At 35.2% G+C, this 15,570-nt stretch overlaps 1 protein-coding gene across 3 annotated transcripts in view; it reads left to right on the top strand.

The window, feature by feature from the left end:
* The window catches only part of CSMD3 (CUB and Sushi multiple domains 3), a 1,204,765-nt gene that overhangs the window by 516,771 nt on the left and 672,424 nt on the right, over positions 1–15,570 (top strand). For all 3 annotated transcript variants that reach the window (XM_044914284.1, XM_021688378.1, XM_021688377.1), the window contains one exon: positions 1,807–1,894. In XM_044914284.1, coding sequence (XP_044770219.1) covers positions 1,807–1,894 — 88 coding nt within the window. The remainder of the gene's footprint in view (positions 1–1,806; positions 1,895–15,570) is intronic.

Genomic DNA, 15,570 nt, shown 5'->3' with positions numbered 1-15,570 from the left:
TAGTGGGAAATACAACTGATACAGTAGAAATCTTGAATCATGGGAGATTTGTACAGTAATAAAAACGGTGTTTGAGGAAGTTTAGTCCTCCTCTAGGACTCAAGATGGATTGGAGGTGAACGATAATGGAGTGCACAAAAGCATCAGTGATCATTGATTACATTGGATCTGAGCATGCACCTCAGATAGCAATGGGAATTTTGGTGGGATTACCTAGTAGTAGATCACTGAAGGAGCAGGAATGGAGCTTGGAAAAAAATGACAAAACGATATATTGGAACTTGTTAGCAAAGAGGTAATTTCTCAAGCCATGAGGGAAATATAAAATATGGAGAACTGTAGGCCAATGCCTTTGAATTTTTCCACCATAAAGTAAAAGAGTAGTCAAAAGTAAGAGAATGGGCCAAAAACAAAACCAAACAAAACAACCCAGAAAGGTAAAGAGGAATGAAGTAGCAAGTCATCAGACCAAGAAAAGTGAAACTATCATATATTTTGCAGAGATTGGTGAATATGTAATAAAGTTGTCAATAAGGATATTGGTTGGGGATATTTAGGAAAGTGATTTTAAAAGAATGAAGGGCACAAATGCAAAATTTCATATCTAATTGAAAATATGATTTTACCAGAATTATGACTATTGGGACATTATCTGATAGTTACCTTGTTATCTGATAAGTCATTTTGAACATATTGATCAATCTGAACTAAATGATGCAGAGATCCAGCAGTTCTCAACATTGACTTTACCTTAGAATCACCTAAAGGGTTACTGAAAAACAAAATAAACACAAAACTGATGCTCAGGGTCCTGCCCTAGAGTAATTGTGTCAGAATATCTAGGTAGAAACACACATCTTCATTTTTTAAAGAAAGTTCCACAAGTGGCTCAGATCCACAGTGTAGGTTGAGAAACATTACAAAGTTTAGATTTTTTTTCCTCTGTGGAATCTCTGCTCAGGTTCTATTCTTTTCTCAAAAAGCAGATAAGTTAATGAAGAGCAAAATAACAGTTATTCTCTAGTTCATTAAGAGACTGAATTTATGAAATAATATCACTCACATATATCAGAACTATCAGGTTCCCATTAAGATACCTATCTTGGGGATTTAGTTACCCACTGTGATCACATTCATTGAAAATATTAATGAATCTTTCATTAATTGAGTGTCCTGGAGAAACTGCTGAAAATGTGTATGATGGCAAGGAAAACATAATCATATCTATTGCTACACGGAAAAGCCATTATTTTGGTTTTCAGCATTATATCATAATTCACTGACATGTGTGGTAATAGGAACCATAGTCTTACTTTAACATTGGTAGAGCACACTGCTTCATTATATGCCAAACAGGAAGTGCTAACAATCTTAAACTTTTCCCATAGGGTCTTGTTTTTCTATTGGAACTTTAAAAATAATGGGTACCCAAATGATACTGTCATAACTGGTTATAACTGCTTTACTGCCAATAATTAATGGAAACTCTGGCACTGATACCCTGGGAATGCATTTCCAGAGATTTCACAATTTGGTAGTAATTAAAAATAAAGTGTTAACTGTCAATGTGTTAATATTCAGACTAGTATGTCATTGAAGATGAATATCAAACTTACAGGTCCACTAATAGCAAAAATGCTTTGTCTTTGTTACTGGGTTATAAAATTATATTTAATCTTTCTACATTTAAACTATAGTGATTATAAAAAATGTAAGAATATATTTTATGTACATTTTTCAATTAACATTTTTCTTGATTTTCTAATCATGTTTTGATTCTTTTTTTTTTTTTTCCTGTTGTTACAGTAAATGAGGGAGGTATTAAAACAGCTTCCAATCTATGCCCAGATCCAGGAGAACCAGAAAATGGGAAGAGAGTTGGATCAGATTTTAGGTAATATTTTGTATTGCTATTTCATTATTTTGTCAAAGTTTATTTTAACTTAAAATTTAAAAGTAACTAACAATATGGAGAATGAAGACTGGGTGATTTAAAACAATGGCAGCTAGATTTTATTTATTTGTTACTATTAATATTTCATTAGTTTAAAGTGTTTAAATAACATACCAATTTTATTAGGATACTTTTCTGGAGTTTAAACAATCTATTTCTTGCCATATAGTAAGTGAAAAATCATGGGCTTTGGATTTGAAAGACATGAGTTAGAATTCAAATTCTGCTTAATAGTTATCTGATCTCAAGTAAGTAACTGAATCCTGTCTGCCTGAGTTTCCTGTTCTATAAAATGTAAATCAAATTTAGCATATCTAGTGGTGAGTTTCAAATGAGGTACAGCCTGTGAAACCTTCCTGCGAATGTTATAGAAATATTTTATAAGTATTTTTCAGAAGTAGACATAACTGAATATATCTCCATCTTGAAATTAGTATTTATTTTATTAATTCAAAATTAAGTTTACTAACAACCAAGAGAATGCATGTAGTATACTGTGGTAGGCATTAATTTGAATAACTATCAAACAATATTTTTTAAAAATCTTAAAATTTTAGTAGACCTTCTTATAGCATTTCATAAATAAAAGATATAAAAAATGCTTTAAAGTATTAACTGATAATGTAACTAACATTCACAAATACTTGTTTTTACAAAGTATCCATGATACATAATTTTTTATAAAATTATTGATAATGATTATACACCTACCACACATTTATAATTATTACTTCTTTTTATTATTTTTATAAAGGACTAAAGAATATCCTGTGGGAGGGGGTGGGCGGGTAGATAGTTCTTAGAATAGAGACCTATGGGAATTTTATCCCCATGGATATTTCAAGATGACTTAAAGTTACATTTTGCTATACATGGACAGGAAGAAAAAATAGTGTGATTTCAACATAAATACAATTGTAATTTTCTAAAAAAAGTTACAGAACTTTTTTAACCAGCCCCATAATTAATGTATATGAAAATGTTTGAAGAAAAACACTAGAGAGAAATTTAAAAGATCTGAGATCTAGTCAAACTCTGATCTTAATAAATTGGCTTTATTAAAAATCAACTTGGGGGCGCCTGGGTGGCTCAGTTGGTTAAGCGACTGCCTTCGGCTCAGGTCATGATCCTGGAGTCCCGGGATCGAGTCCCGCATCGGGCTCCCTGCTCGGCAGGGAGTCTGCTTCTTCCTCTGACCCTCCCCCCCTCTCATGCTCTCTGTCTCTCATTCTCTCTGTCTCAAATAAATAAATAAAATCTTAAAAAAAAAAAATCAACTAAATCTCTCAGCTTCAATAATTAAAAGTGATATTTTGTAGACTACAAAGTGATAAGCAATTTACTATGTGTTTTTTATGTCCTTTTAATTTATTATAAAATATATGGTATTTATTATTTTATTCCCACTTTACAAATGAGACTAAAGCTCTGTTTAACCAGGTAATAATATGATGGAACTGAAATTTGAACTTATTACTTCCTGATTCCAAAATCTGACCATTTATTCACTAAATTACATTATGCTTTGAAGTCAACAAACTTCATTGAAATCCCATTCTTGCCATACACTACTTGTGTTCTCCAAGAGTTTATTTCCTGAGATCTAAAAATGAGAATAGTACTGTTTCATAGAGTTAAGGAAATAAACTGATGTATGCATGTAATAATTATAGAGCTTGAGACAAAGTAAGTATTCAGTTAATGCTGGTAGCTATTACAGTATGATGTGAATTACAGAATAATCATTATGAATATTTACTTGGTCCCACTTTTTACAAAACTATATGGCTTTATTGGAAATAGACTTAATATGGTGAGTTTAATTACTTTCAGGTGTCATGGCTTCCAATTATAAGATTATTTTGTAATCATATTGCAAGCACCATGATAGATATTAGGCATCAAGAAGCTCACAGTCAGGGGATGCCGGGTTGCTCAAACAGTTGAGTGTCTGAGTCTTGATTTCAGCCCAGGTCATGATCTCAGGGTCAGCCCCATGTTGGGCTCCACACTCAGCAGGCAGTCTGCTTGAGATTCTCTCTCTCCATCTTCCCCTCCCTCCCACGTGTGTTCTTTCTCTCTCAAATCTTTAAAAAAAAAGAAGCTCACAGACTAAAACATAATCATTATAATTTAAGAATGTATGAAATGTTACAAACACACAGAGGAGGTATGGCATTTTTGGAAGCTAGGAGAAAGGGTCATAGGAAGTTAACATTGAGCTAGGTCTTAGAGGATAATTAGAATGTGTTATAGAGATGAAGAGAAATCCAGTGAACATTTATGTATTCATTATCTACATGTATTATTTGCCTATTATGTTCTTGGTCCTGTACTAGGAAATAATAAAACACACAAAAGCAGACATAGTACATGGTCCCCATAGTTCTTAGAATTTAATGGCAGAAAAGACCGTTAAATGTCACATGCATTTGTAATTGAAATTTAGGACAGTACTGTGAAATAAAAAAATATATATAATAATAATAAACCAAGCTTCTGTAAGAGAGAATAAAAGTGTGGAAGTCCAGAGTTTTGAGGAGAAAAATGAAGAGTTCACTTTTGAGATTTTAAACTTTAAATGACTTAGAGATTTCCACACAGATATGTTAAGTTTGTAGTTGAACGTATTTGAAATTCAGAGATAGGGACCATCGGCATGTAGATATTATAAAGAATATTAAAGCAGCATGACAGATGACATCATTTAGACTTTATAGAAAGATGAGACAATCTATGACCTAGTCCCAAAGATCTATGCTATTTGATGATATGATGGAATACAAGGAGCTATCAAACCATGCTCATGAGTGGTGAGAAGAATAGGAGTGAAAAAAAAGAAGGAAGTTCTTGAAAAGAGGGTGAGGACTGTTAAATGCTATTGAAAAACTGAGAATGAGAGGACGGAAGACTGTCTCTTAAATTTGACAGCATGAAGATTATAGATAAGAGTGATTTCTTTGGAGTGACAAAGGTTGAAAAAAATTGAAATCGTATGAAGAGACACTTCAGATAGGTAATAGCTATCATCAAATTACATAAAGCGGAAGAATATTGGAGGCAGTTTTATAGTCTGTTTTCTTTCATCAATGTCTGGTAGTTTTCAATATACAGGTCTTTCATATCCTTGGTTAAATTTATTTCTAGCTATTTTTTGATGCAGTTGTAAATGGAATTGTTTTCTCTATTTTTCTTTCTGATAGTTTGTTATTAGTGTATCCTACAAAATTCCTGAATTTATTAGTCGAACAGTTTGTTAATGCCATATTTAGGGTTTTCTATATATGATTTTATGCCATCTGCAAATAGTGAAAGTTTTACTTCTTCCTTTCAATTTCTATGCCCTTTATATCTTTTTTTGCCTAATTGCTCTGGCTAGGACTTCCAATATGATGATAAATAGAAGTGGCAAGTGTGGGCATCCTTGTCTTGTTCCTAATCCTAGAGGAAACACTCTCAACTCTTCACTGTTGAATGTCATATTGGTTGCGACCTTGTCATATATGGCTTTTATTATGTTGAGGTATGCTTCCTTTATACCTGCTTTGCTGAGGGTATTTTATCAAGATCGTGTCCATAGCCTGTGTTCTCTGAGAGCAGTTCCACAGACCAGCAGATGTGGGCCAAACCCAAAGCCCTCCCCTCAGGCCATAGCTCCAGAAAAGGTAAAGAGGACTCCTTTATGGAAAGATTAGGGGTTGTGCCTCAGTCCACAGTTTGCACAGTGCCTGGGGTGGTAGCCTGCCAAGAAATGTTTCTCTGATTGCCACAATCCTGTGGACCCAGTAATGAAACCACCCTCTGCCTTAGCCACCAGAGAGCCGGGCAATCAAGGAGTGTACCCTTAGCGGTAACCACAAAAACCCAGACACCAAACAAACAAACAAACAAACAGAAAAACAGGGCACTAAATGTATGTAAAGCTCCCCTCCAGGAGACTCTAGTGCCCTGGAGCATGGCAGAGGGTGAGTGCAAAGATCACATCTGACCTCCAAAGTTTCTGGAAAGGACCCAAATGTGTGTTTAATTAACATCAAGCCCCTCAGTTCTTAGTCATGATGGTTAGCTAATTGGCCTGCTTCACAGAAAGACCTGTTTCTATTGTCTCTTGCTGTGCGTTGGGGTGGTAGCTGTTTAGGAACACTTTCTCCATTGGTTGTAGTCCTGTGGGACCCACAACTGTAAGTCCCACTGGCCATAAGAGCCAGGCAATGTAGAGATGTCCCCTGGCAGCAGTCACAATATAGGGGTGCCAGACAGGGGTGTAAACTTCTTTCTGAGTGGCACCCTTAGAGTCTCGTGGGACCAGAAATGCAAGCTCCCTTAGCCTCCAGAGCCATTCGGTTAAGAGGTATTTCCCTGGATGATAACCACAAAAGTCAGGGTGCCAGATGCCTGTAAAAACTCCCTTCTGAGAAATACTAGTGCTCTGGAGCACAGCAAAAGGAGAGTGTGAAGATGGCCCCTGCCAATCTCCGTCCAGGAGGGTATTCCAGCAATTCCTAGATGTATGTGTTAAATTAGATACCTGCTCTTCAGGCTGATACTTTAATAAAGCAAGTGAGCCTTTTTCACTTTAAGTCTGGTCACCAGTAGCTGCCTCTGACCTGGGCCTTGGGGCAGGTGAATCAGCACTTGCAAACTTTAAGAGCTACAGTCTTGCAGGTCTCAGGATGCAAGCCCCATTGGTTTTCAAAGTTAGATGTTTTGGAGGGCCTCATTGCTCAAGTGCATGTGTTAAAAATGGGGTGCCTGATGTGAGGTTCAATCTTTAATCCTCAGGGATAAGCTCTGGGTTTTGTTTCTTCCCAGGTGTGAGTTGCTGCACTAGGGGTAGGATTTATTGTGAGATTGTGTCCCAACTTCTCATATCCTCTTTGATGTGAATTTCTTCTTGTTTGCATGATGTGTAGTGGTCACTTAGCCAGCCTTTAGGTTTGTTGTTTTTTTTTTAAAGAGGAAATTGTTCCATATGTAAAGAGGAAATTGTTCCATATGTAGACTCAGTGCGTCCTTGGGAGGAGGTGGGTTCAGCATCTTCCTAGTTCACGGTCTTGAACCAAAACTCTCAAGGAAGGTTTTAATTGAAATGGAGTATTGGGCATAGAATATCTTTGGAAATAGGGTCAACAGAACTTCCTTATGGGTTGACTATGGAGGAATGCAATTGAGAATAGTTAATAATTCTACAAAGAGCCTTTTATAAAGAAAAGGATAGTGTAGTCTGCAGCACATGTAAGTCCTTTCTTCTGTTTCTACATTTGGTTTATCAGTGATTTGATAGATCTTTTCCTTCTTTCTCCTACCCCAAATTTCTTGCCTGTCTCTTATGTTATCCATATTGTTTAAACAAAAAAGCTTATTATTCAGACATCTCTTCTTGTATTTTGTTTCTTATTTTTTCTCTTATTCTCACTTTACTTCATCTTATAATCCATCTCATATTTAGGTCAGTTCAGTTGCTCCACTTTGCCTAGGTCATATAGCATTTCCATTATAATAATGGAATTTTATTTTTAAAAAATCACATATACTCAATAAACAGTATTTTACTACGGAAGTTATAGAATACTAAATCTGAATATTCAAATGCAACATGAGAAAATCTGACAGATCTGACATTGAATTTTGCTTTTATGTGTTTTTTTATCATTAAATATGACACTAGAAAGTATTCTTAATATTTCATTTTATTATAAATTTTTCAAAAAATATTTAATAATATGTAGAACAAAATACATGAAATAATCTCATTTTTATAGATTTGGAATTAGTATACATCAAGTATTCCCACATTGCTTAAGCCAAGATACTTGCCTTATCTATAAATAGTTTTATTCATCAAAAATTATTTTCTAGTTGGAATATTTTAATGTATTTCTAAACATATATATTTTAAACTGTATTTCAGTGAAAGATTACCATAATTTAAATTATTTGTGGCCTCTATTTCTTGCATCACCTTTTCTTTTTAGTGTTTTTATCATAACATTGCAAAAACAACTTGTTTTTCCCTGCCAGTAATGAGGAGACCATGAGAATAAAGTAGACAAAGTACAGATAAGTGCTAAGTTCTCAGAAAGTACGCACAGTGTAAGTGCTAAGTCTTGTTATTTGTGTTATTTATTTTTTTTACACAGCCTACCCATGTTGAGTATTTTTTTTTAAAGATTTTATTTATTTATCTGAGAGAGAGAATGGGAGACAGAGAGCATGAGAGGGGGAGGATCAGAGGGAGAAGCAGACTCCCTGCCGAGCAGGGAGCCCGATGCGGGACTCGATCCCAGGACTCCAGGATCATGACCTGAGCCGAAGGCAGTCGCTTAACCGACTGAGCCACCCATGCTCCCCATGTTGAGTATTTTTATAAATCACATTTTTCTAAATATCCTATTAGCTTAGATAACACAATTGAAGTAACTTTTAAAACTCTAGCCCCACTACTTCTTCTACATATTTATACAACTTAAAATACACTTTTTTATAGGAGCTAGTTTTAATATGGTAATATTGTTCTGAGCAATCTGGGCTCCAAGCAACAATGGAACATTTATGCTTCCATACTCTTGTTTTCAGACCTGGGTAATGTCTTTTAAAAATCTTCTCAAAGATGCCAGAAACATCTTTCCACATGGACAACAGTACAAGTCTTAGTTGCATTAGTCTCAAAACATAATATGAGAGGAAGGTTGCAGTGTAGGTTTACTCAGCAATCTTTTCTTAGGCATCTAAACTATTTTTGGCTTGGTGATGAAAAAAATGATAAGATGGTATCTGCCTTCAAGAAATAAAATAAATTCCAGTATGGTGATATGAGAAAGCACACAAGTGAATGTCATTCAAGTCATATGAGCCAAGAGAACATGGATATAAATTACGGGAAAATAAGGAATATGAAAATCCATTTGAAGAATGGATAGGATTCTTATAGGAAAAGATTGGCAGGATCACATTCTAGAAAGAGAGAATAGCATGTGCTGTATTGCTGAGCTGATAAAGGGTAGAGGCATTTGGAAAAACAGTTTGCCTTAAGCAACTGGTTATTTTAAGAGAATAGTAGCTTTTTTTAAAACCTCTTTTTAAAAATACACTTCACACAACTAAAATGATCTATTTTCTGTAAGAGGCATGTCTAGCATTCTGTAGCACAATATGGCAGAATTGGAAATATAATGTCAGAAAGTTAGGTTTGGACTGTATTAAGAAGGAACTTAAATGCTAGAATGCAAATGTATAAACAAAAGGAAAAGAGCACCAAATTGCAAGCTATAAGCTCTGGGTTCAGGCCTACCTTATTACGGCTAAGTGCACAAACTTCTGGTATACAGGTTTACTCATTAGCAAAATAGGAATATACCATGTATAGTTTATTAAAAAGATTTTTTATTTATGTATTTGAGAGAGCGAGAGAGTGAGAGACTGAGGGTGGGGGGAAGGAACAGAGGGAGAAGAGGGACAAGCAGACACCTCATTATGGAGCTCGATGCAGGACTTGATCTCAGGACTCTGAGACCATGACCTGAGCCAAAACCGAGTCTGACACTTAACTGACTGAGCCACCCAGGCACCCCAACACGTATAATGTTTTAGTGAGCAACAAAATAATAGTTGTGAAAGTGCTTTTAAGCTATGGTATTTCTGTGTGTAATAATTGATATTATATCCCTTCTAAATTCCATGAGCTATGAAGAGATTCAATATTTTTTTTCTTTTAGAGAGAGAGAGAGAACGCATGTTGGGGTTTAGGGAGGGGAGAGAGAGAGACTGAATCCCAAGCAGTCTCCATGCTGGAGTCTGAATCCCTAGCTCCAACATGGAACTTGATCTCATGACCCAGAGATCATGACCTGAGTCAAAATCAAGAGTAGGACACTTAACTGACTGAGCCACCCAGGCACCCTGGAGATACACGTTTTTTGATTGAGGGTAATATAGCAGTGGCTATGCAATAAAAATCTTTACCTGAAAGCTAAGTTTAATACATCTTGTAATAGAATAGGAAACCATTGCAATTGTCCAGATGAGAAATTTTAAGGATGTAAAGTAAGATGGAGACAATGAGAATTGAAAGGAATCAATTAATGAAATTGAAGAAGTAGAATCAAAGGGTTGCAGGATTTGGGAAAAGATAAAGATTTTAAAATCTGAATGCATTTGAAAAATCATACTAAAATTAGGAGGAGAAAGGTATCCAGGCATTTATTGAGCTCCACTTTAGCCTGGGTACTTTACCAGGCAATTTTATAACTGTTAGATATCTAGTCCTTTGCTATAGCAGTATAATTTGATGTCATTCTATTTTTATTAAAGAGGAAACAGATCTTTGGAGAGAATAAATAGCTTCTCCATGTCAAGTAAAAAGAATAACAGGATTTAAAATTAAGTTCATTGAATTCCAAATTCCATATTCTTTCACTTGTAATAATGTATGCTTGTTTTAGAGGAAAGACTAGTTCAGTTTCTTAAAAGTAAAAATAAAGATCCAAATCTCTGAAGAATGAAAATGATAAAGACCTAAAAAAAAAGGGAAGTCATGATTATTGAAGCCTTCAAGAGGTAAGGATGTTCCTAAAGCAGAATATATAGTAGAAGAGGAGAGTTTTGAAGAAGGAACATGGAGCAAAGCTTATTTTTTAGGGAATGGGAGGAGTATGGATTCAAGAAAAGAGTAAAAAATAGATGGTAGAATGACTAGATTCAGAGAAACCAAGATATTCCTTAGCTACTAGATTCAAAAAGAGGTAATAATGGTGACAGAAGAGTTGAGGGAAATGAGAACAGAGAAAATTAATTTAGGGATGGAGAAGTCATTGGTAACTTAAGAGATGATGCAAAAAGTCAGAGTACACAATATTAGGAGGAGTGACTGGCTGGCTCAGAGGAGTGTACGACTCTTGATCTCAGGGTTGTGAGTTCAAGCCCCACACTGGGTGTAGAGACTACTTAAAAATAAAATAAAAAAAAAATTATCAAAACAATAGGGAATTGCTGTGTCATAAGGAAGGAAGTGCCACAGGTGTAAGCTATTCTTTAGAAGATTTTTGTGGGGATAGATGGAACACTTCTGGGAGCTCCTATTTATTAATGATCTCTTTGCAATTACCAAAGTAAAACATACAAGTGAATATATTAGCATATTTAGAAAGCTCATTTTAGGAGAACAGATGAAGGTGGGTCCACATTCAAAAGTGTGATGGATTTATATCATGTTAGTCAGCTTTTCTTGAAAATAGTTTTTTTTTTTTTAAAGATTTTATTTATTTATTTGAGAGACAGCACATGAGAGGGGGGAGGGTCAGAGGGAGAAGCAGACTCCCCGCCGAGCAGGGAGCCCGACGTGGGACTCGATCCAGGGACTCGATCCAGGGACTCCAGGATCATGACCTGAGCCGAAGGCAGTTGCTTAACCAACTGAGCCACCCAGGCACCCAAAAATAGTAGTGTTTTAATATTACCAGATGAGAAGCATGTACCCTGCTGTTTCATTACTAAGCTATACCAGTGTTTTAATTATCAAAATAAAAACCCAAATTTTGGAGCCAAAATTTTTCTTTGTTCTCAAAGAGGAGGCAAATTTCTGTCCCTGTCTAGTGACATCTCTTTAAAGGGAAGGCATCAGACAAGGCCTTTCCTGCAGAAGGAAAGTCTGTGTAAGGTAAGGTTCCAGAAGCTGAGCCTTCCCAGACATTTGGTTATCATTTTAAGAGACATTTAAAATTTTAATTTATTTTTCAGCATAAAAATCGCTGGCAGTTTCTGTATCTTTCTGGCAGCATTTTTCCATTTGAAAGCCTGTTATGCTCCGTAGACATTTCAAATTAGAAAAAAGACTTTTAGGATTTCAAAACACAGCTGTTAAGAGTCTCACCTTGGATATTAGCACACAAAATGGTAGGCAAATCATAGCATGTCCCATAAGATATCTTACTTCTCCAAGGATTTTCTTATAATTTCCTCAGTAATTATAAAAATATTGATTATGTGCAAACAAGAATATTTCTGCATTAACAACTGCTGCCTATAAGTCATTTAGTTTTATAGTGAGTCTGAAGTCCTACTATTAGGTTATGTGATCAGAGGAATTAATGAAAAAAATGTTAAAGTAGTAGTTATATATATAAAGGTAATAATCTCAGTGGTAATGTTAAATGTATGGTCATAGATTCTGCAATGTGGTAATAGTGGTGCATAATTCACTTAAAACTTTAGTTTAAAAGTTTAAAAAATAAGCATCATTGGAAAAATCTGGTATTAGTTACATAATAATAATTAAAAAAAACCTATAAATTGTAACAGCATCAACCTAAAATGTGAGGGGGGGGGTAGTAAAAGTGTAAAGTTTATGAATTCTATTGAAGTTTTGAAGGTAAATTGTTATTGCTTAAAATAAGGTATTATAAGTTTTAAATATTTTGTGTAAGCCTCATGATAACCAAAAGGGGAAATCCTGCAGTAATTACACAAAGGAGCATGATCAAGAAGTCAGAGCATGTAGATACCAAAATACATCAGAACACACCAAAAAAGACAGCAGGATAAGAAACAAGGAACAATAGATCTACAAAACAACCAGAAAACAATTAACAAAATAACAATAGTAAGTCCTTACCTATCCATAATTATATTAAATGTAAATGGATTAAGTTCTTCAATTATAAGTCATAGAAATGGTTGAACAGATAAAAACAAACAAGAGCCAACAATATGTTCCCTGAGACTCACTTAACCTTAAAAACAAACATTGATGATAAATGACTCAGTACATAAAGAATATATAACAATTGTAAATATTTACAAATTGGACTACCTAAATATATATAAAGCAAAAAGTAACATAGCTCAAAGGAGACATAAATAGTAATACAATAATAGAGATTTTAAAATCCCATCCTTAACAATGGATACAGCAACCAGACAGAGAATCAATAAGGAAACAGTGGATTTAACAACACTGTAGAGCAAATGGACCTAACAGACATATACAGAACATTCTAGCCAATGAAGAATACATATACTTAAGTGAATATGGAATATTTTCCAGGATAGACCATATGTTAGGCCACAAAATGAGTCTTAGCAAGTTCAAGAGGATTGAAATAATGCCAGATATCTTTGCTGACCACAATGACACAAAACTAGAAATCGATGATGAGAAAAATGGAAAATTCACAAACACATGGAAATTAAACAACACTCTCCTTAACAACCAATTAATTAAATAAGAAGTTACAGGAGGAAGGGAACCTGGGTGGCTCAGTTGGTTAAGCATCTGCCTTTGGCTCAGGTCATGATCCCAGGGTCCTGAGATCAAGCCCCGCAATGGGCTCCGTGCTTGGCAGAGAGCCTTCTTCTCCCTCTCCCTCTGCTGTGCCCCCTGCTTGTGCTCTCTCTCTCTCTGTCAAATAAATAAATAAAATCTTAAAAAAAAAAGTTACAGGATGAATTAAAAAGTTTTGTGAGAAAAACAAAACTGGGAAACAACATTCCAGAACTTATGAGATACAGCAAAAACAGTTCTAAGAGGGAAGTTCTTGCAATAAATGCCTACATGAAGAATCAAGAAAGATCCCAAATATACAACCAAACCCTCCACCTTAAGGAACTAGAAAAAGAAGAGCAAAGTTAGTCCAAAGTTAGAAGAAGAAAGGAAATAATAAAGATGAGAGCAGAAATAAATAAAATAGAAAACAGAAAAATCATAGAAAAGACTAACCAAACTAGGATTTAGTTCTTTGAAAAGATAAACAAAACCGGCAAGCCATCAGCTAGACTAACCAAGGTAAGAAAGGAGAGAGGACCAAAACCAAAAAAAATTATTACTGAAAAAGGAGACATTACAATTGATAATAAAGAAATTCAAAGGATCATAAGAAGCTACTTACTATGAACAATTATATGCCAATGAACCAGAAGACCTAGAAGAAATAGAAAATTCTAAGAAACATACAACTTACCAAGACTGAATGAGGAAGAAATCAAACATCTAAATAGACCTCTTTTAATAAGGAGATTGAATCATTAATTAAAAATCTCCCAACAACAACAAAAGCCTGGAATTAGATGGCTTTACTGGTGAATTTTGCCAAACATTTAAAGAAGAATTAACACTGGTGTTTCTCAAACTCTTCCAAAAAATTGAAGGAGGAGACATACCCAACTTCATTTTATGAGGCCAGAAACATCCTAATGCCAAAACAGAAAAGGACACTAGTAGAAAAGAAAACTATTATAGGTCAATATCCCCAGTGAATATAGATGAAAAAATTCTCAATAAAATATTTACACACCAAATTCTGCAGCACATTAATGGGATCATTCACCATGACCAGATTGGATTTATCCCTGGGATGCAAGGATGGTGAAACATAGACAGATCAATCAATGTGATGATATCACACTAGCAGAATGAAAGGGAAGAATTATAGGATCATCTCAGTAGGTACAGAAAAAGCAACAAAATTCAACATCTGCTCATGATAAAAACTTTCAACAAAGTAGGTTTAGAGGGAACATACTTCAACATAATAAACACCATATATGAAAAATATTCAGTGGTAAAAAAAAGAAACAAACTCAGTTTGTTTCCTGAGATTAAGAATTCCTCATATCAGTGAGGTCATATGATACATGTCTTTCTCTGTTTGACTTATTTCGCTCAACATAATACCCTCCAGTTCCATCCACGTCATTGCAAATGGCAAGATTTCATTCCTTTTGATGGCTGCATAATATTCCATTGTGTATATATATATATATATATATACACCACATCTTTATCCATTCATCTGTTGATGGACATCTTGGCTCTTTCCACAGTTTGGCTATTGTGGACACTCCTGCTATAAACATTGGGGTGCATGCACCCCTTCTGATCTCTACATTTCTATCTTTGGGATAAATACCCAGTAGTGCAACTGCTGGATCATAGGGTACCTCTATTTTCAACTTTTTGAGGAACCTCCATACTGTTTTCCAGAGTGGCTGCACCAGCTTGCATTCCCACCAACAGTGTAGGAGGGTTCCCCTTTCTCCACATCCCCGCCAACATCTGTCATTTCCTGACTTATTTATTTTAGCCATTCTGACTGGTGTGAGGTGATATCTCATTGAGGTTTTTGATTTGGATTTCCCTGATGCCAAGCGATGTTGAGCACTTTTTCATGTGTCTGTTGGTCGTTTGGATGTCTTCTTTGGAAAAATGTCTGTTCATGTCTTCTGCCTATTTCTTGATTGGATCATTTGTTCTTTGGGTGTTGAGTTTAAGAGTTCTTTATAGATTTTGGATACTAGCCCTTTATCTGATATGTCATTTGCAAATATCGTCTCCCATTCTGTTGGTTGTCTTTTGGTTTTGGTGACTGTTTCTTTTGCTTTGCAAAATCTTTTTATCTTGATGAGGTCCCAATAGTTCATTTTTGCCCTTGCTTCCCTTGCCTTTGTGATGTTTCTAGGAAGAGGTTGCTGCAGCTGAGGTCGAAGAGGTTGCTGCCTGTGTTCTCCTTTAGGATGTTGATAGACTCCTGTCTCACATTGAGGTCTTTCATCCATTTTGAGTCTATTTTTGTGTGTGGTGTAAGGAAAGGGTCCAGTTTCGTTCTCCTGCATGTGGCTGTCCA

Source organism: Neomonachus schauinslandi, chromosome 4 (genome assembly GCF_002201575.2).
Source record: "Neomonachus schauinslandi chromosome 4, ASM220157v2, whole genome shotgun sequence".
Classification (NCBI taxonomy): domain Eukaryota; kingdom Metazoa; phylum Chordata; class Mammalia; order Carnivora; family Phocidae; genus Neomonachus; species Neomonachus schauinslandi.
This window is presented reverse-complemented; position numbering and strand designations above follow the sequence as displayed.